Consider the following 22,801-nt stretch of genomic DNA (forward strand, 5'->3'; position numbering starts at 1 on the left):
AGTGTCTGGGTATCCGGGGTGCTCATTAGGAGGGGCAGGAGTTACGGGGAGGAAGGGAGAGAGAAGAAAAATATTTAGGGCAGCCTCCATAAAACGTTGAGTACTGTGTCTGGAGTTTAGTTGGAGCACAATGGCTGTTGTTATCAATTATTTTTTATTGAATTTATTGCGGTGACATTGGTTGATTAAACCATACAGGTTTCAAGTGTGCAGGTCTGTAGCACATCATCTGCACACTGCGTGTGTGCTCACCACCCAGTCAGGTCTTTTTCCAGCCCCATTTATTCCCCTTGGTCCTCTCCTACCACCCTCACCCCCTTTTCCCTCTGGCACTTGTTAAGTCAAGTTGTTTAGCCATGTAGACCATAGTTTTATTTACAAGTGCGAAAACATAATTTTAAGAATGTTATTTGAAAATGACAATTGTTGAAACATGTTGAAGCACATTCTGAAATTTAACCAATGTTTCTAGGGTTGTTCTAAGAAGTCTTCCAAGACTAAGAGGCCACAGCAGATATTATCACCTGAAAAAATAAATGAACAGCTGCTCTTGTTGGAGACACACCTTCTCAAACTGACAAAGCAATGTAGTCATTTTTATTTCTTTCCATATACTTCTGTTGAGCATTATATTTTTCAAAATAAGAAAATATTTTGTTAAAGGGATTAAGAGGAGATTAGCATTTGGTAAACCCTTTAAGGTTTACACAGTGCTTTTATATTAGGTCAATAATCCTAGTAATATTCTGTTACTAAGGGCTTGCTAACTGCTTTTTACAGATGTGACTCGTAAGGATTAAGTGATTTATTTAGGATTGCATAGCCAGCTTGGACTTGAGCCTAACTCTTTTGATTCTAAAGCAGGGTATCTCAACCTTGACACTATTGCCAGTTTGGGCCAGATGATTCTTTGTTGTGGGGGACTGTCCTGGGCATTGTGGATGTTGAGCAGCATCCTGGCCTCTATCCATAGATACATAGCATACCAGCCCCCACGCTGTTGCAACCAAATGGGAAGCAGATGTTGCCAAATGTGTTGGGGAGGGAGGGCGCAAAATTGAGAATCACTGCTGAAAATGTAACTGAGAAATAAAAAGGGATAGCACGAGGGTTGTTAATATGTGTGTGATTGGAGCCACTCTCTACTTAAGTGAAAGATTAGTTTAATTTCAGATCATTGTGTGCTATAGTAATTTGTTAACACAATGGTTGGAATTTTGGAGTTTGCAATTTGGAAATCTGCTTAAATTGATTTCGTTTTTGGTGACAAGTATGATCACATTTTTAAAAAGCAGATACTTCAGATCTTCTAGATTAGAAGAACACAAGTACCTAAATTTCTTCTAAGTGGGGGGGCTCCACTTTTGTCCCATGGTCTTTTAGGAACTGACTATACTTGTGCCTTGGAAACTCTTTACCTATTGGTAGCAGACTCCTTGGCTCTTAGGGGGAAAAATGAAAATAATGGAGATTACTGAATTTTTTAAAATCTCTAAAATACTATGTAATTGATACTTTTAATGTACATAACTTAGAAAGAGTACTTGGGTGTTTTCTTTCTTTTTATCTCCTCCAAAGGATTTTCCTATTTGGTTCTTGCTGTTAAAGAGAATGTACAACTTGTTATTATTATTATTATTTTAAACCTTAGATGTTGCAGCTGAACTCTCAGGAACAGAGGACCCTATATTCCTTTACCCTATAGTTTTAAATTGGTCAGTCAAAGGTGCTGTGAAAGAAGGTAGGTGACCTAAATGTATACATGCTGCTCACTCGACTTACTATTGAAAATGATTTATTCTGTGGGTTTTGTTGTTATTTACTCCTTAAAGGTCTGACCTGTTCCAGGCAGGAGACTTGTTGTTCTTTACCCATTCAGAATAATTCAGACTCTTGCTTGTCAAGTAATGCAAGAGACCTAAATAGAAACCTGATTAAAAATTTGGGAAGACAGAACCTTGACTGTGGCTTATTTGGGTAGTGAATGGTGGTGTTATGAAACAAAAAAAATGGGAATTGAATACTGTGTTAGTGATTTTTAAGTTCAGCTCTGAAGAAACAGCACCATTACTGCTTAACTCAGAGTACAATATAATAAAAATTAGGATCACTAGTTATTCTGATATTATCAGCAATTTTTTCTCAACTAGTCATACATGAGAGGCAACTTTTATGAAACCTTTTTTAACACAGATATTGGGGAAATAAATGAAATATAGACTGTAAAGGATTTTATTTTAGAAAAACGTAGTTCTTACCACATTTACTCCTACATATTTTTTAAAAGTGAGAAATCTAAAAAGCAGGTTAATAAATTTGCCTGTTAGAACAAAATGAGTGTTAGTAACAGTAACCTTTCAGCATCAATTACTAAGTGTATCGGTCACTATATATGTATGAATGTCCCTGTTTTTACAGTTATGAAATTTAAGCAGAGACCTAGATTCCTGGAATTTTTTACGCAAGTTATGCTAAAATGTATGAATGATGAAAAGTTTTACCTTGTGGTGGAGATCACCAATCCTGTCTATGACTTCTTGAAAAGGTACTTGTAACATCTGTGTCATTGCTACTAACAACTTTAAAAAATGAGTAACAGTGTCACATAAAGATGTATAAAGCGGGTGAGAAAGAGTATAGGAAATGGTTAAAACAGCCACCTGGGAGCGAGGGAGGGTTTATGTTTGAATGGGTAAAAAAATAAATAAGTGAACATAAAAACACTCACGCAACCCAACTAAGGAATAAAATTATATTTGCAGCAGGAAATAAATTAGGCCCTCTTGCTTTTGAGTCAAGATGGATAATGACACCTCTGGGCCTTCAGCTCCTCACGTATCAGCTTCGGGTCCAGTCTCGGGCATTTGCCATGCTCTTCTAATCCCTCTCCATTAGCAAGCAGAGCCATTCCTTGGGGTTTTATTCGAGTATGTGGATGGGGAGTTCCTCACATAGAAGTAGTAAAACTTACAGCTATTCCCCTTGTTCGCCAAGCCTGAATGATTCTCTTTGCCCCCAAATAAAATTATAGTGTTCCATGCCAGTTATGAGAGATGAGAAATGAACCCAACTTTTGTTCCAACAGCTGGGTTTTACTTTCACCACTGTGCCTAGATCTGTCTCTTTTTAGTAATAGGAAGCATCAATAAAAATAGGGTCTATTTAAATGATGGCAGCAGAAGAGAAACATTATCATAAAAGCACACTTCCTAAAATAGGCACTTCTATTAGAACAAATGCTTGGAATAGATGTGCTTCATATTTTCGAAACATAAAAGAGGAAATTGCTTGTATTAGATGAAGCAAGCCATGGTAATAAGAGAATTGGTCAGAATTAAAAAGTTCCATTACATTAAAAAACACACACACCATAGCCAAAATTAGATGTTTAGAAGCTGTAAGTAATATTCTTGATACCCAAGAAAATTAGAAGACATTATCAGTGTGCAGTGAAATTTGGAGGGTGACCATGGAGGTGCAATCTAAGCAAAACAGATATTCTCGAAGAGGGAAATGGAGTAAGTGGCTTGAAGCATTGGCCAGTGGTATAAAAGACCTGAGGTTGAAAATTGAGCCATATAAGTGAGTTCAAACCGAAGGCAGTGGTTTCAGCTGTAAGGCTGAGCGGACGTTTTAGGGTGCACTTCTTCAAGTCAGGGAGTATAGAGGAGGGGCCGATGCAACCCCTTGATTTCTGCTTCGATAGTGGTGTCTGTCTCCTTTTGTGTACATATGCTTACCACAGTTTTACACAAAGGCATTTTCTCTTACTGCAGCAGACCTGTGCAGCTGTATTTTCTTCCAACTTTATGATTTTATGGTTCCTATTTAATGTTTTAATCCATGTGGAATTTTTTTGGGAAGGGGGTTTAGATTAAACTTTAGTGTTTTTCCCCCCTAAAAATTTTTATCAACTGTCTTGGTAATATTGAAAGAATGTTACTTTTTGTTAGTTGGTTTTAATGCCGCCTTTTCACAAAGTGGATGATCGTACCAGTAATGCTTATACATCACAATAAGGATATTTCGTGAACTCCCATGTTCTACGTAACAAAAAGTCAGAGTGCATGGATATAACCGCTGAAAAGACAAGACTAATTTAACAGAAACATAATAATGTAGAGTTTAACATGCTACTTTAAAAAAGAAATAAACAAGACATAGAAAGTATACATAATATAATTAATATTAATTTAATATATAGTCAATTGAGGCTAAACACCCTTTAAAGCACCCACTAAAAATTTAAAAAATAATATTTAAGCTGAAAAATAAAGCTCAGTAGATCACTCAGTCTAAAACTTGTAAAGGCCACATTCTCTTATAGTACAATAAAACTGAAATTTTATGACAAAATAAATTCCTGGCATATAAGATTATTGGATGAAAGAAGAAATCTAAGCAAAGGTATAGAGCCTTTAAAAAATAATGATAATGAGAGAGCCTAATATTAAATGTACTCAAAGCAACAGTTAGAGACAGATTTTTAGCTTTAGAAGCTTTTATTACTAAACAGGAAAAATAAAAGTAAATGAACTTTTATTGAACTCATGAAATTAGAAAAATAAAATAAATCTAAGAAAGCAGAAAGAAGAAAGTAAAAGTTGATATCAATCAATTACAAGTTGGTTTTAGACTAGTTCAATTGAGAACTACTAGAGCTGGTTCTCTGAAGATATAAATAAATTAGGTAAATTTCTCAGTGGCATAATAAGAAAAAGCAAAATACAAGCAATCCAAGAGAAAATAATCATAAATTTGAAGCAGTTAAACAAACATTAGATAACAGCATATACAATAAAAAAATACATTTGAAAATCTAATTGAAAGTGGTGATTATCTGGAAAAATTTAAATTAGAATTGATTGTAGCTGTAAACTCAGGTTTTTTTAAGCTAGTTCTTTCATATTTTAAAGAAGCAAATAATTTTTATCTTACATAAAGCTGCTTCAGAACATGGGTATAAATTCTCCTACTAAATTTATCACAACAGTTTTATAAAAAGACAATAAAAAATAAAAAATTACGGATTGTTCTTACTTAGTATATAGAAGCAAAAATCTAAAATAAGATACTAGCTTATTAATTCATCAGTGAAAATGTAAATTTTATTCTCTATGTAAGTATAGGAGTAGGAAATCTGTAAATATAATTATCACTGGTAGTCAAAAGAATCTTTAGTAGATGCTAAAAGTCATGTGAAATTCAGCAATCATTTCTGGCAAATTAGGATTAGAAGAATTTTTCTGTTAAAATTCAACAAGGAAGCTTATTATTCTTTCATCACTTAACATTGTTTTGAAAGTTATTTCCAGTGCATTGAAATAAGAAATAGAAATTATGATTAGAATTTATGATTATCACATAATAGGGTCTCAAAATGTTTGTCAAATTCTACAATAAAGTACTCTGAAGATGAAGATAAAATGATTGATATTTGCAAATAATAAAAATAATTTTTTAATCCTCACCCAAGGATTTTTTTTAATTGATTTTAGAGAGAGAGGAAGGGGGGGGAGAGAGAGAGAGAAACATCAATGAGAGAGAGAAACATTGATTTGTTGTTTCCTGTTTGCTCCCCGACCAGGGATCAAACATGTAACCTAGGTATGTGCCCTGATTGGAATCAGTCCCACAACTTTTTGGTGTATGGGATCACGCTCCAACCAACTGAGTCACCTGGCTAGGGCACAAATAATTTTTTTTTTTAACTTAACAAACTTATTAACTGAAAACTATCAGAATTAATAATAGAATTCCACAGGATGGCTGGATGCAAAATTGCAAAATCAATAGCTTATATCAAATAAAAAGTACAATGGGAAAATTATCCCATTTCTGTGAAGTACAAGATTAAACTTATTAGGAGTTGTGAGAGGACTTAGGTTAATATAAAGGAAACCAAGTATCCTTAATAAGAGATATGAAAAAGAATGACTTGAATAAATGGAGAGACATGTATATTGCTCAATGGGCAGGTGGAATATTGTAAAGATTTCTATTACCTTCAAATTAACTTATAGGTTTAATGCAATTCCAATCAGATTAGTTTATATGGAATGGGCTAGAATAATAAAAATATTTGAAAAATCAAAAGGAGTAAAAGGAGAAATGTGTACTATCAGCTAAAGTATAAAGTTTTATTTTGAAATAATAGGCAGGCAGCCATTGGGACTCAATGTTTCGAATCAGAAACTGAAATTAGAGAGCAGTAATGCTGACTACATAAAAATGTAAAAATACTATTTTTTAAAATAATACAACACAAACAAAAAGCAGTCAGGACTAGGAGGAAGCATGCTGTGAAGAGGCTGAGCTGTGGAGAGTTTAACTCATTCAGCAGATGCGCGTCCTGCTGAGCGTGGAGGAGCAGCTGAGAGGCCTGGGAGGGTGGCAGCCCATGAGTGCGTCCATGACCTCCCCGCTCGCCTCCCCACCTTCCCGTGGACTGCAGCAGCCAGGCCTGGCATCCCGTGGGTGGGGTAGGGAGGCAGGCGGGCAAGAAGAGACCGGGCCCATTGGAAACTGGCGGCAGCCAGTCTCAGGTTGCCCGCTGTGTGGAATGAGTCTCCAAATCCCTAGCTGTCACTGGTCAAACTCCTAGTGCAGGCAGACAAAGCATTTGCCAAAATGAATAAAGAACTAACTGGAAGATCCTTGGGATTTCCCAGCTGGGCTGGAGCTCTAGCCACACACAGGACCCAGGCTCCTCCTCCTCAGAATTGCAGCAAGAGGCCACCCACCAGTGGGACCAAGGTGAACTTAGAACAAACTCCTGGAACTAGCTAGCCAGAGTCACTCCGTCATTTCATTAGCCTTGTGTTGATGTGACCGTACATTTTATTCAGTTCAAGCTTTGGATCCTGTTTCTCATGTTACAGCAGGGTGTTGCTGTACTTACCAAAAGAAATATGAAATTTAGGAAATACACAGATTTCAAGGAAAAGCAGTGATAAGTATCAGTGGAGGGTGGGATAGTGAGAGACTTCATAGTGTTTGGAGAGTGGGCCAGATTACCACAGGGGTCCATGACAGATGGAAAAAAACAAGGGTAAGAATCCCTACAGGTGACTGGGAGAAGGGAGAGAGTTTAGTACAGAGTTGTCTAAAATGCTGAGCTTTTATTGATATCCAGAAGGTGACAATGACTGGAAGCTTGCACATGATGGAACCAGAGGCTAAAATCTGTTGGAAGCAAAGTACTTGCCTAGGGTCACTCATGTAATTATCTTCTCAGTTTTATGGTGAAATGTTCATTGCTTTATTTTTGCTCCAATTCTATTTATTCTACATCACGTCAGCTCTAATCAAGTTTTTGGTACAATTTACATTGTGCTCTTCTGAGAGGCCAACTATTCCTTGATGACCAGGAATATCACAGTCTAATTTATGCATGGGACACAATCAATTTTGGCAATTCTTGCATAATTTTAGTGACAACATTCATTAAAGATTTATTACTTTGGGGTAGTTTTGCAAATTCTTGTAGATTCTTTTAACCAACTTTGTCTTTTTGTATTAGGAGAAATGATTCCCTACTTGGAATAAAAAGAATGAAATATAAGGACAATATTTTGGGTAAAAAGGGGGCTAAACCTGTGAAGTTCAAAGCTGCAGTACTAGAGATTGGGAGAGTAAGTTTCATGAGTTTTGAATTTTGAGTGAATGAAATGAGATTCATGTGTCTACAGATGATTGGCTGCATTATAATTTATTATAACATGAAACAGAAGGAAATACAATTATAATTTTATAATTATACATTACAATTATTAAGTTTTCATATGGATATATTTTTAATTTTTTAAAAATTGATTTTAGAGAGAGGAAGAGGGAGAGAGAGACAGAGAGAGGGATGTGAGAGAGAAACATCTATTGGTTGCCTCCTGCTCGCGCCCCCACTGGGGATCAAACCTGCAACCCAGGCATGTGCCCTGACCAGAATTGAAGCTGCCACCTTCTGGTGTACAGGATGATGCTCCAGTCACCTGCCCCACCAACCAGGGCTCATATGGATATTTTTATAATCACTTTTTTTGTCTACAGGGATATTTTTGTTACTTTTTATAATAATTTTAATTGAGGGGTGTAAAGAAACCACTGTATTTTAATGTCAAGAGATAAACATTAGGGTATGAGTAAATTATAGTATTGTATTCTGAATTTAATTTTAGTTTGTAACATTTTTGTTTTCTTCTGTATTAAGATTACAGAAATACAAAAAAAAAGAAGTAAAAGACGTGGAACTCTAAGAGATTTTTTATCCAAAAATCCATTTGTTTCTGAAATGTCGGATCATGAAAGGTATCCATTTATTATTTAATTAATTCAATAAACATTTGCTTGAAGGTTTCTGTGTGTTGGACATTATTTTGGGCTTAGAGATATACTGGTTAACTAGAGAGAGAAGATCACTGCAATCAAGAAGCTTATATACTAATAAATTAGCACAGTAAACTAGTAAACATACACATAAGTAAGGCAATTTAAAAATTTTTATAAATTTTATAAAATGAACAGGATGATATGCTACAGAGTAGTTGGCCTGCGGTGGAGGTGATGGCAGCAGCAGTTTAGTTAGAGTGGTCAGTAGACCAAATTGGTAAATTACTTTTTATTATTGATGGATCTAATGTTCTTGTTGATAAAACTTATGGCCTGGCTGGCATGGCTCAGTGGTTGGGTGTTGACCTATGAACCAGGAGGTCACTGTTTGATTCCCGGTCAGGACACATGCCTGGGTTGCAAGCATGATCCTCAGTAGGGGGTGTGCTGGAGGCAGCCGATCAATGACTCTCTCTCATCTTTAATGTTTCTCTCTCTCCCTTTCCCTCTCCCTCTCCCTTTCTCTCTCTGAAATTAAAAAAGAAGCATGTTAAAATGTTTAGCTTCTATTTTTATGAGTATGCATTTATGATTTTTATACATTCTATATATATTTTACCTTCATTATGTAAGGTCTTTATCTGTTTATTGATTTTGATTTGCAACTATAGATATTAATAGAGCTATTCTCACTTTCTTTTTGTTTGCATTTGCCTATCTTTTTTTTTTTTATTATTGCTTTACCTTTTAAATTTAAATTATGACATATTTTAGATGAGTATAGAAAATAATACAACAAATGAACATGTGCCCTAATATGCAGCTTACCATATAAAATATTTTAAACACAGCTGAAATTCCCATGTATCCCTCTTGGAATGCATTTCCATTCCCCTTTATCCCAATAATTTATCATGTTTGTGAGTGACTTTATACTTCAACTATTTATGTGTATATCCCTAACTAATATATTAGTTTTTACAGTTTGCTTTGCCAATTTGCTCTTTTCCCTTAATACTATGTTTGTGAGATTTTTTTTTCATGTCGATGATACATAAGTCTAGCTATTCATTTCACTTCTGTATAGTATTCAATTTCAGAATAAACTGTATCTAGTCTCCTGTAAATGGGCATTTACATTGTTTTTAAATGGAGATATGAACATCTTTGTGTTTGATAGCCATTACTGGATATTGCCAAGTTGCTCTTAAATTTTATCAGCGGTGTTTCAATTTTCCATTATTCAACATCTTTACCAACACTTGATAAAATTATCAAACTTTCAAATTTTTGTGAAACTATGAGTTGTGAAATGTTATCTCATTATTTTAATTTTTATTTCTTTGATTACTGCTGAGGTTAGGCATCTTTTCATATTTTTATTAGACCTTAGGGTTTTTCTAGTCTCTGGACTGCTTGTTTAGATCCTTGCACATTTAAAAACTTTCGGGTTTTTTCTCATTTATTTATTTATTTTTCTTTTTTCAGAATTTTATTTTATTTTATTTTTTTATTTTTTTATTTTTTTTATAATTTTTATTTTTGTTTAAAGTATTACAGATGTCCCTTTTTCTCCCCAATGTCCCTTTCCCTCCCCCCGTTCCTTCCCCCTTCCCAGACCCTCTCCCCACCATTGTCCGTGTCCTTGGGTTGTGCATATATGCATATAAATTCTTTGGTTACTCTCTCCCCCTCCACCCCCTCTCCTCCTTCCCTCTGACATTTCGTCAGTCTCAACTATGCTTCCATGTCATTGAATCTATTCTGCTCGTCAGTTTATTTTTAGAAGTTTGGATACTAATGCTTTTCCCACTTTGTGGTTCATCTATAAACATCTTAAAGTTTATTCTAAAAATTAAAAGTTGTGCTTGTTAATGGAGTCAGTTGTAACAATATTTCCATTTATTGTTTTTGAAATTCTTCTCTAACCCAAGGTAGTAAAGGTATTTTCTTTGTGAATTTTAATTTTTGATTTTCACATTTAGGGATTTCATTCAACTATAACTTAATTTTGTGAATTTTGGTTTCATCATAGGTACCCAGTTGGCTAGCCCCATTTATTGAGTAGTCTATTCTGTGATCACTATCACTTCTGTCATTTAGCGAGTTTTCATGTATCTAGTTTTGGGATCTTTTTAATGTCCCATTACATTAGTGTATTTGTCTGTTCCTGAGTCAGTATCATACCATCATACTTACTCTAGCTTTAAATTAAGTCTTATCTGAGAGAATAAGTTTCTTCAGCATGTTCTTTTCCTTCAGTTGCCTCAAGTCTTGGATATTCTTTCACACAATAGTTTGGAATAGTTTATCGAAAAACACAAAAACTTGTGATTTTGGTAGAGATAAAATTGAATATATAGGTTGGTTTGGGAATATATATTTTTTACAATATTGAGTCTTTCTATTAGAAGACAGACCACTTAGGTCTTATTTAATGCCTTTCAATAAATTTTCATGATATTCTCCATAAAGGTGTTACACATCTTTTGATATCTGTATCAAATAAATGCTTTTTGTGTTAGCGTAAATAGTATTTTAAAATTACATTTTGAATGTTTCTCTTCTTTTGTATAGGAATATAATTGATTTATAAGCAACTTGATCTTCTATATGCCTTGATAATTTATTCATAGATACAGATTTTCTGTGTGGACAATCATATTGTGAAGAGATAATGAAAGTTTTGCTTATTTCTTTCTAATGCTCAAGCCTCTTATTTCTTTTTCTTGTCTAGCCTACATGTTAGGACCTCAAGTTTAATACTGAATAGAGTTTGTGATTGTGGACATCCTTGTTGTAACATGAATTTTTAAAAACTTTTTCAGGTAATTGTACATTTACATGCAGCTACAAGAAATATTACAGAGAGATCCCATATATCCTTCACCTAGTTTCTCCTAAGTTAACTGTTTAACTATAGTACAGTAGTACAACCAGAGAATTTACATTGATACAACCCACTGAACTTATTCAGACTACAGCAATTTTAACATGCACACATATGTGTGTGCATACCCAACCCCCATGGTACCTTTTTATAGCTACAGCCACCTCCCTTCCTCTCCCCCTCCCAACCTTTGGCAACCACCAATTTGTTCTCCATCTGTATAATTTTGTCATTTCAAGAATATTATAAAAATGGAATTACACAGTATGTAACTTTCTGAGATTGACTTTTTCTTTCCACTCAGCATAATTACTTTGAGAGCCACCCAAGTTCATTTATTATTGCTTAGTAGTAGTCTGTGGTATTGATGTACCACAATTTAACTATTTAACCACTGAAGGACATTTGGATTTTTTCCAGTTTTGCCTGTTAAGAATAGTGGTGGTATGAACCTTCATATACAGGTTTTTTTTATATGGACATAAATCTTCATCTCTCTGGGATAAAATGCTCAATAGTGCAATTGCTAGGTTGTACGATAAACGTATGAGTATTCTAGTTTCCCCTCATGCTAACCAGCATCTAGTGTTATCACTGTTTTGTATTTTAGGCATTAAAATAGGTGCTAATGATATTTTGTGGCTTTAATTTGCATTTCTCTAATGGCTAATGGTATTGAACATCAGGTAGAATCACACTGACCAATGGGACAGCAACATTGCCAACAGTCAAAAAAAAGTTGATAAAAGTAATTTAAAGAAATAAGTCATTTCATATAAACAACTATGTAATAATAAAAATAATTGGACTACTTAGAGATTTTGATAGGAATAATTTTAAACAAATATATATTATACTTAAAATATGAACTCTTAGATAAATTTTGAAATATTAGTTTTTTCCAAAGCATATTGAATATGGCTTTATGAAGTTACCCCATTTATCCTTGATTGATGTTTTATTTCCTTCTGCAGTCTAGCTAATGTTAGAAAAAATTTTGCTTCATTGGTTTTTTTGAGGAACCATACAGAGAAGTTATTTTCTTGTTCAGTACTGAAGTTGGCTGATGAATGTGAACAATTTATGTTGTAATTTATTTGTCTAATCTCAGTGGCCTTTTGGTTATGGAAAAGAAAAGAGCTGTTTGGTTCAAGCTTAGGACACAGACATGAGAGAGAATTGGAGACAATAGGAAGTGACTTTGTCCCTCGTGTTTATTCTCATGTGTTCTTTCTTGCCCCATTTCACATTTTCAGCACTCAGCAGATGATAAATAAGCCAGTAACATTTGCGTAAGGGCAGTCAAGTGACTTCTTGGTTATGTGTAAATTGGAATCATTCCTCTTCAAATATCAGAAAGTTTGTGTAATTTTAAAACTTCTTTGTCCCTCGGTAGAAATAAGAGAACTGATGTTAGAAAAATAGCACATCGACTCCTCGTGGACTACTTGAATCCTGTAATACTGAATTATATTAAAAAGAAGAGGTTCCATCAAATATGTCTTGAAGAGATTCCCTGGAGAGCTCAGATGAACCTGTATCTGGCAAATGCACACTTCAACCTGCTTTTAATAAAGCTAAGGGAACGTATGAAGATGAAATTTGGCACTTCCCATGCAATGGTCAGGTATAGTATACTATCAATGAATAATACTTTTAAAGTCTCAAGAACATGGATTGTATTTGTATGTTCAGGGCTCCAATGTTGATGATAACTTAAGGAGGTTTACAGAGTGCTTCCATCTTACCTGGCCATCGATATATTTCTTAATTTTTTATCTTAGAATATTTCCCAAGCAGGTGATAGATATAAGCACTTATGGAGTACTAATTTGCATATATTTTGACTGTGTTTCCCAATATAGCTTTCAGTGAAAGGAGAAAATGTAATTCCAAGAGAAATTTAATGTTAATTGTACAGTATTGTAGTTATTAGTGGACATTAGGCAAGTCTCTATTTAGAGATGTTTTAAGCCTCTGTGGAATACATATTATAAACCTCTAGAAACAGGTCACATATTCTCATATAATGTAAAGTTTCTATTAATTCAAAAGACATTTTTGAGTTCTTATTGAGTGTCTTTGGCTAAAGTGTTATGGAAGATAAAAAAAAATAAATACATAAATGGAATACTACATAGCTGTTAAAAAGGTGAGGTGGAGTCATTCAGAAAATACTTGTTGAGCAACCATTAGATACAAGATACTGAGATAGGTGCAGTGGGCATGTAAAGATGAGTAGGATGTGCAGGTTAAGAGTCTGGTGGGGTAGATCACAGGTGTTCATGAGTAATTCTAGGTAATGGTAGAAGGCCACGTACTCAGAAAGTTTTCTTTGTTCCTGGGAAGGATGCTTTATTCTGGCTGAGGAACAATTTCATGGGGAAGGGCCGCTTGGCCTGTCTCTTGACAGATAGGAAAGATTTAGAAATGCAGAAAGAGAAATAGCCATTCCGGGTAGATGGAAAACCATGAGTTAGAACTCAGATAGGAAAAACATAGGATGAGAATCCCAAATAGTCTGACCAGAATCTGGGGTATATGATAGGGAATGGTATGGAATAATTAACAAAGTAGGTCAGTACCAGATCACAGAAAGTCTTAATTGTATATTAAATCTGAAATTTTATCTATATACAGGAGATTATGAAGAGTTTTTGAGCAGGGCTAGGATAAGAAATTTCTCTGACAGCAACATACCAAATGGATTGGAGGAAGGAAAGGCTGGTGACAGGAATATGAATTAAGAGAATACTTGTTTCAGTAATCCAGTGATAAAATATACAGGTTGAAGTCCCCAATGAACTTGGGTCCCAGTTCTGTTTCTTCACACTGAACCTTCCCAAAAGTGTCTCCAAATAGATCCCTTTCCTATGTGGGATAGACCAGATTTGCATTTAAGAAGCAGTTAGAAAAAAAGGTGAAAGGGATTAAGAAGTACAAATTGCCAGTTACAGAAATAGTCCTGGGGATGTAAAGTACAGCATAGGAAATATGGTCAATAATATTGTAATGGTGTCAGATGGGTGCTAGATTTATCAGGGTGATTACTTTATAATGTGTATAAATGTGTAATCACTCTGTTGTATACCTGAAACTAATATTGTATGTCAACTGTAACTGAAAAATAAATTTAAAACACAAAGCGACACAGTAAAAAAAAAAATAAAGTAGGCCTCATAAAGGTGAAACATTTGCTTTCCTAAAAAAACAAAAAACAATTAGATTGCCTGACCTACAGGGAAAGCTTTGACAAAGTGCTCCATTCGTGAGGCCGTGAGAGGGAAAGCCGGTCAGATCAGATGGGCTTTCTTACTGTCCTCTGAACCATGATGACTTCAGTCATGCATGACCATACATGTTCAGTGACTTGGCAGCACAGTAATTAGACGGTGGTCCAGTCTGTGTCAGGGTAACTTGGTGCTAAATTCAGCTTTATTAAAACTGTTAATATATGCTTATTCTATATAATGTGTGTCTGGGTGGGTGGATGGATGGATGGTGGAGGATTGTTTATTGCTTAGACCTTATTTTAAAAAAGAAACAAGCATTGATAACAGACACACTGGTATATGTCGTAGGCATGATCACTGAGTTGTGTTTAGATCAGGTGGTTTTAAGTTGATGTAAATGACTGTTTCAGAACTCTTAGATTGAGTATAGATCTTCCATTCCCATTTTCATGGGCCCTTTCAGCAAAATAGATATTGATGTTAAATCTCCTAAGAGCAAAGTTACATTGCATAATTTTAACATTTAATGGAAAATTATTTGGCTTTGGTTAAGTGCCCAAATCCATCATGATCCAAAATTTGAGAGTACTAACTCCCAAATATTTAAAAAAATAAAGTAGGTTGTATTTGACATATTTAATTCAATTTTGCTTATATTGTTTTTTTAATAAAAAATCCCCCCCTTGCAGTTTCCGGTCATGTGATCCTAGTATGTTCTCACTGTACAATTCAGGAACAGTATTACCAACAGGAAAATTGACTCTGGAAAACTATAAAGTGATGCTTGATTTCCTTCATTCAGCTAAGAAAAGAAAGACAAATTTACCATCAGGTAAAATAAATAAATATACTATAGAATTGCCTCTAGATTTTTATTCACTAACACACCACACACACCACACACACACACACACACACACACACACACACAGAATTACACGCACCATTTCACAATGACCAAGGAATTGAGTTGAGTTGTGATATTTAATAGTGGACTCTTATTTGCTGTATTTTAAAATTTTTCTATTTTTATGGTCGTATCATATGTATTTGCAAATACTTGTATTGTGTTCTGACCTAAAACAGTTTGGTTAGTTAGCAAATATAATTTTCTTTTAGAAGTACTGGTAGCCTCCAGTGGTCCAAATAGGTGAAGACGTACTATCAGGGGTTATATTTTAATGGAAGTAAGTTTCAGAACAAATTCCAGCAAACATTGCTGATGCAAGCAGGCATGGAAATAGTCACATGGCTGTTTTGTAGTACCGATTTTATACTCAGAACAGTCTACTCTTGCCTTATGATCTCCAACTAGCACCTTCCATGAAAGCTTACTCCAAGATGAATGCAGTAATATTCTGATGGCAGGACCAACTAATATTGTCATCAGGTCAGGTGACAGGGGCCTCTGAGAGATGGAGGGATGCAGGAGTACAGGGCTCTCGATCTGGACCGATGACACTATTTCTAAGCAATCATCTACCTCAAATACCACTCACTTGACAAATAAAAAATTATTTCTAAGATCTTTATGCTATTACAAACCCTCTTATGTAGATTTCTAATAATGGTATTTTCCGTGCTATGTAACTTACTGCTGAACAGGATACTTCTGTATGCTGGCTAACTGCCCAGGGAATGTTGATTCATATTTGAGGTACTTGACGTGCTTTTTGGTTTCTTCTAGAGTGTAGATTAAGTTTAACTGGTACCCGCATGCCATTCTATGAATATTGAAGTATTTGAAAGTAAATTTCCAAGACACAGAAAGAGTCTGAGTTTTATATGTAGATTATAATATATAGCTTCTTGAGTTTTTTTAAAAACGAGCTCCCTATGTAAGAGCTTCCATGAAGTGGGCAATAGAATACTCTATTCAGACTTCTTATTTACTGCAGAGTTCTAAGAGAAGGAGGGGCCCGGGTTGCCGCACTGCCTACTTCTGGGGAATGCTACTTGCCTTCCAGTGTGTGTGTCCTGGGAATGGCCTGTTTGGGGGGAAATTAAGGAACAGTGTGATCCTGTCATTGTTTCCTCAAAAAACAGGACATCCCTGGGCCATCATCCCTGCCTGGAATGCTCTCCATAGTTTTCCCTCATAGCTGAATCACACCCACCCTTTTAAGACCTAATCTAAGTGCTTCCTTCTCTAGAAACTTTCCTGGTTCAGTGTGTGTGTGATAATCCCGTCCTTTCTCCAAAATTATGTAGCAATTGTTGTATGAATTACTCACCTGATGCTTGTCACCTGCTGTGTCTTCTGGAACTTAACTCTCTGTTTTCAATAACGTTATACTTTATTTTTGTACCATAGATGCTGAAGAGTTTCCGACATTTATTGATATCAAAATGAGTGACGAAAATGATTCTAAGACACAAACAGTTTATGACTCAGACTTTCAACCAGTTTTTAGTAGTAGAGAAAAAGATCGAGCTGCAAATTTGGGTCTTTTGGATCATTTTATGAAGATCTTTTTATATTGCAGGAGAGCAATGGTAAGGTGGTCCTTGGTATTTGCTAATGTGGTAGACAGCAAATCTCAGCCCATAAATTTGGGGGAGTAAGATATATTGTATTTATCTGCTTACTATCTGTAATTTCAGTTTCAATTTTAAGACTGAATTTGCTGGGTTTTCTGTCAGTCATTTTTGCGGTTTGCCTGCCATGGTAATGAATGAGGTCTTACGCACTGTCAAGTTGTCAGGGAGAGGGGTGAGCTCCTTTTGTCATCAGTTATCCATCCACCTGGAGCAGAGGTGGCCTTTGTCCCTGCCTACACACACTTTGTGGATATTCACACAGTCCTCTGCTGCTTTCTTGCCACACTTGGGACATGGGCTTCTCTGGTGACACCAGGGGTTTCTCTCTGGAATCTTGATCCCCCCTCAGGCACCATAGACCCCTTTCCTTCCTCCAGCACTGGGGAAGATCTTTCTAGACCACAGGAAAGATCTGCCTCTGCTCCCTGACCTCTTGGTCTACAGGCCACTTGTGTTTTCTCTCATATACTTTTCTCTTTTTCTTCTTAAATATTATATGATAGATTATTAAACTCAAATTGGACTCATTAGCTACAAAGAAATTAGTTTCCTTTTTCTCTTAGTAAGGAGAGGGGTACTTCAATCCCCTCAAAATGAAAGGAAATCTACCCTTTCTAGACAAGAAAGAAACACACTTACATCCCCATATTCTCTGTGGAGAGAGAGGCTCTTTAAAAATGTAAAGTAAACCCACATCATCTCCTTGACCATGACATTCAGGACCCTAGAAGGTCTGGGTCCTGCTCACCTCTCAGAACTCAACTCCTCTTGCTTTTCTTCAGACTCCTCTTCCCTCTCCGGTCTTGAAAGCACTAAGCTTGTTTGCTCCGCAGCCCTCTGGTTTGTCCCCCATCGTTTGCACTTGCTGTTCCCTCAGCCTCAAATGTTCTCCCCCACCCAACACCCCATCACCACCTTCACTGGACTTGTTCAACTCAACATTCAATAGGTCACCTCCTCAGAGAGGACTTCTCTCCTGACCACCCGGTGTAAAAGGAGGTGTTCTCTCACCCTTGTCAGGTTCAGATCCAACTCTGCTTTATTTTTCTTTACAACAGTTAATATTCATGAAATTACGTTTTTATTTGTGTACTTACCCAGTTAGTGTTGGTCTCCCCTAATAACCTGAGGCAGCAGGAAAGCACACCTGGTTTTTCTTGCTCACCGCCACGTTCCCAGCACCTACACAAAGACAGTGTTGGAGTCAGACCACCGATGTGCAGAGCTCAGCTCACCATTTAGTAGATTCGTGATCTTGGGCAAGTTAGCTCCATGACTCCATTTCCTTATCTGTACGTTGAATAGAATACTGGTGCATACTTACTTCATAGGAACTGCTGTAAGAAGGAACTAAGATGATGCATGTAAAGGTCTTACCACAGTATCTAGCACATATAAGTGGCACCTAACAAATGGTGTTAGTTATTTTTATTACCAACATACAATATTTGCAGAAAGATGAAGTCGTTCAGAGATGTGTAACTTCTGGAACTTTGGGTTCTTTTCAATGTTGTGTTGGTCTTAGGTTCTGGCTCATCGTGGCGGCTTTTGGACATTGCTTCAGAACTGCTGTCGGACCCTTTGGAACTTTACTCAGGAGCTACAGATACTTCTTAAACAAGCAGTGGACATGTATAAAATATTTCCTGTTAGTCAAGACGGTTTCCTTTGTATCTCTGTTTTACCATTCTATTTGGGAGCAGAGCTACTTATTGACATGTTAATAGAACTACAAAATACCAATTCTATTGAGGTAAGAGTGTTTGGGTATTTATTTTTATTGTATTCAGTTAACAAGTGTTTTTGCACCATGCAGCTTGGGGTAAGTAGAAATTAGTAATATTCTTGAGTTCTTAGTTGATTTGTCTGTATTTCATTTGCTTCTCATTATTATTTGGTTCACTATATATGTCTTGCACTGGTGTTAATTACAAATATCTTAGCCTGAAAATTTAATTTCTTAAAGGGAACAGAAAGTATCATTTACTAAGCTCCAGCTTCTACATAAACTAACATTAATGCATTTAATACTCATTGTAATCTTTTGATAAAGAAACAGACATAAAGAGAGATCATAAAGCTTGTTTTTTAAAATCTTTATTTCACTGCTTTATCTGTCCCTGTTCCGTTAATTCAGATCTGGTAGAATTTACCATTTAAAATCTTACACACTGTGATTTAAAGCAAGAAAATAAAATTGAAAAAATTCAAACATGACATATCCTAAACACGTTGAAAATTAGTTAACATATAAACACATTGAGTCATGGGGTAATTTCCAGATGTAAAATATATGGCAGCAATAGCACAGAAGACTAGGAGGGTAAATAAAATTAAACTGTCCTAAGTTTTTATACTTTATATAGCTATAAAGTGGTACAATATTAGCTCTAAGTGGAAGGTAATAAGTTAAGGATGCATTTAATAATCTCTAGAGTAACTACTAAAAAAGAAATACAGCTAAAAAGGCAATGTAGTAAAATGGAAAACTAAATAATAGTCAGTTAACTAAAGAAGGCAGGGAGAAAGGAACAGGAACAAAAACAAATAGAAAACGTATGGGACAAATAGTAAATCCAACCAATTATATCAATAACTATATTAAATATAAGTGGATTGAACATCCCAATTAAAAGGCAGAGATTACCTGACTGAATTAAAAAGAAAAACACCTATACTTGTCCTCAAAAGAAGCATTCTGAATATAAAAAAACACACAGGTAGAAAATAAAACAGTAGAAAGAGATATATCATAAAAATAGTAAGCATAAAAAAGCTGGTGAGGCTATACTAATATTAGATAAAATAGTCTTCAAATAAAAAAGCATTTAGAGAGATAAAAAGGGACATTTCATTATGAGAAGCTCCATTAACCAGGAAAACATACTGTTCATAGATGTGTATGTGCCTAATAACAGAGATTCAACATGTACTCTGGACACTCAAAGCTTGGAACACAATACTTACACAATAATTCTTTAACTTAGGCAAAAAGAGGGTCTTCTCAATGATTTCCTTCTCCAAATTATTTCCTTTGCATCAGGGAATTGGACATACTATTCTACAAACTGATGAATGTAACCAATGTATTAGGGAAACTTAATTATTTGTATATATTAAAACCTACTTTTCCTCAAAATTTTGTCTTATTGGTTTAATATCCTAACTCAGTAACTATGTTCAATAAGTATAGACCTCACTGTGTGCTAATACAGTAATGACTACCATATGTGGCTATTTAATATTATTATTATTTTTTTTAGAGAGAGGAAGGCAGAGGGAGGGGGAGAGAGAAACATCAATATGAGAGTGAAACATAGATCGGTTGCCTCCCACACGTGCCCCGATTGGGGATCAAACCAGCAACCTGGGTTTGAGCCCTGACCAGGAATCAAACCTCTACATTTCGGTGCACGGGATGACACTCCAACCAACTGAGCCACACCGGCCAGGGCCATATGTGGCTATTTAAATTTAAGCTTAAATGAATTAAAATGAAATGAAATTGAAATTCTCATTGCACTAGTCATACCTCAGTAGCTCAGTAGCCACATGTGCTGAATGGCTACTGTGTTGAACAGCATAGATGTAGCACATTTCCACCATCACAGAAGTTACACTGGATGGCATTATCAGGCTTTCATTTGCTTCATAAAAATATTTTAATTTTTTTCTGTTCAGTTTTCTCCATATTATAATTCCATATATCACATTCAGTTTTAAAAAAAAAAAGTGTAGTAAAATCTGAAATCTCACATTTTTTTTTAATGTGCTACTTGCAGATTATTGAAGAAAAAGGAGAGTTCAGTGTTCCAAGTTGCTATGGAAATATTAAAAATGATAACGGCGGCTCTAGCCTTACTTTTGAGCATCCTTTGGATAATGTAAACGTGGTTGACTTGAAGTGGATCCATGACTTTGTATTAAAATCTCTGGAACTTTTGTATCAGGTAGAAAAATGGGAAACACTAGTATCGCTTGCCATTCAGTTCAATATAATTTCACAGTAAGTATTGCTCTAAGGGCAATTCAAGTGACAGAATTCACTGAAAAAAAACCATGTTTTCACTAAAGTTTGCTTTTTAACATATCTTTACCGTCTAGTGAGAGATATACAGAGCAAGTGACACCACTCCTGGTGTACGCACAGCGACAGCTGCTTCTGAGAATATCCAAGTTTGAGGGCCCAGACATTACCCAACAACCTTGTGTAAGATATGAGGCTGAATATAAAGAGAAGGTACGTTTGACTCTTTTATTTATGCAGTTGTGATTCTTAGTAGTACACATGCAACCAAGATTTAGGAATCAGATAAATATTATTTTCACATAGTCCTTTATCATTCAGATCAACAGACATTATTGAGAGCCAGCTATGGGCCAGTATTTCCCATAAACAGAATAAACTAAAATAAGTCCTTGTACACGGGAAACTTGTCACGGCTGATTTATACATTGCCCACACTGAGGACCATGTGTGTAGAGCCATCGTACTTTTAAGGGCCCACTAAATGTTTTAATTCTTTTTCAAATGAGCAGAGAACAGCAACTTTTAGGTCAAAGAAAATATTTTGTTTTTTTCCCCTACTCATATATTTATATTTATATCAATACAAGCAAAAAATATAATTTTTAATATTTATTTTCTGGAGGAGGAGTGGGCTCACAAAGGCAAAAGTGCCTAAGACCTGCGGCAGTCATGTTGAGCTTTGAGTTAGGTGGAGGAAAGCAGTAAGTGAATTCTCCCATTTGTTATTTAATAAATATGTATCGACTGCCTACGATCGGAGCCGGTGCATTCAGCTGTACAGCCTGTATCCTGCCCAGGGCCCCTGGGCGTGTGGGGGCTGACACCCTGCCCCTGCCCCACACACCGTCTGTGGCTTGTGAGTTGCAGCCGCCCCGCCAGAACTCCATGCGCTTCTTTTCACAGAGGTTCCCTTTAGCCTTTGCGTGTTCTCGCCTCCTGCACATTCTGTGTAGAGAGAGTACAGTCTGAGCTCTTGCTTTGTGAAGCTTAACTTCAGAGGGGCGAGTGGAGGGTCAGATAATAAACCTGTAAACTTGATTTGTGATTCTGGGAAGTTCTCTGAAGAAAACAGAATAGGTCAGTAGACTAGAGATAGGCTGGGGTGGGAGGAGAAACTAGCGAGGGTGACCGGAAGGCCTCTTGGAAATGGTAGCGTTCGATGGGAAGGCACCAGCCATCCAGTGAGAAAGAGCACTCCAGCCCAAGGGAAGAAGGACTGAGGTCCTGAGATGGGACATAAGGAAGGCCACAGGCTGTGGCGTAGCAGACAAAGGAGAGGGTAAAGTAGGGGTGCTCCTCTGCCTCCGTTGATTCCTCTTCTCCCCAGTGTCTTAGTGTTAAGTGTGTCCTGCACTCTGTCCTTGGTCCTCTGTCTTCTCTGTGCATGTGCTCTGACACGGTGAGTTGATTCAGGCTTGGGTCTGAGTACCATCTTTATGATGATGACTGTCAAAATTACATCTCCATTCTAGGCCTTTCTCCTGAGTTCTGTGCTGACATATCTAATTGCCTGTATCAGTCAGGGTTCAATCAGAGAAGCATAAGTAGTAAGCCCTATCTGTCTATCTATCATCTATCTATCTATCTATCTATCTATCTATCTATCTATCTATCTATCTATCTATCATCTATCTATCATCTATCTATTTATCTATCTTTTATCTATCTACCTACCTACCTACCCACTTATCTATATCTATACCTATCATCCATCTATATCTATCTATCTATCTATCTATCTATCTATCTATCTATCTATCTATCTGTCTATCTATCATCTAT

At 36.0% G+C, this 22,801-nt stretch overlaps 1 protein-coding gene across 1 annotated transcript in view; it reads left to right on the forward strand.

The window, feature by feature from the left end:
• CFAP54 (cilia and flagella associated protein 54) overlaps window positions 1–22,801 on the forward strand; it is a 215,331-nt gene that overhangs the window by 79,808 nt on the left and 112,722 nt on the right. The window contains exons 28-38 of the mRNA XM_081128376.1: window positions 473–587; window positions 1,652–1,741; window positions 2,419–2,545; window positions 7,523–7,634; window positions 8,207–8,304; window positions 12,612–12,842; window positions 15,138–15,280; window positions 16,763–16,944; window positions 18,515–18,742; window positions 20,772–20,995; window positions 21,094–21,229. Coding sequence (XP_080984502.1) covers window positions 473–587; window positions 1,652–1,741; window positions 2,419–2,545; window positions 7,523–7,634; window positions 8,207–8,304; window positions 12,612–12,842; window positions 15,138–15,280; window positions 16,763–16,944; window positions 18,515–18,742; window positions 20,772–20,995; window positions 21,094–21,229 — 1,686 coding nt within the window. The remainder of the gene's footprint in view (window positions 1–472; window positions 588–1,651; window positions 1,742–2,418; window positions 2,546–7,522; window positions 7,635–8,206; window positions 8,305–12,611; window positions 12,843–15,137; window positions 15,281–16,762; window positions 16,945–18,514; window positions 18,743–20,771; window positions 20,996–21,093; window positions 21,230–22,801) is intronic.

This window comes from Miniopterus schreibersii (genome assembly GCF_964146895.1).
Source record: "Miniopterus schreibersii genome assembly, chromosome: 2".
Taxonomy (NCBI): Eukaryota; Metazoa; Chordata; class Mammalia; order Chiroptera; family Miniopteridae; genus Miniopterus; species Miniopterus schreibersii.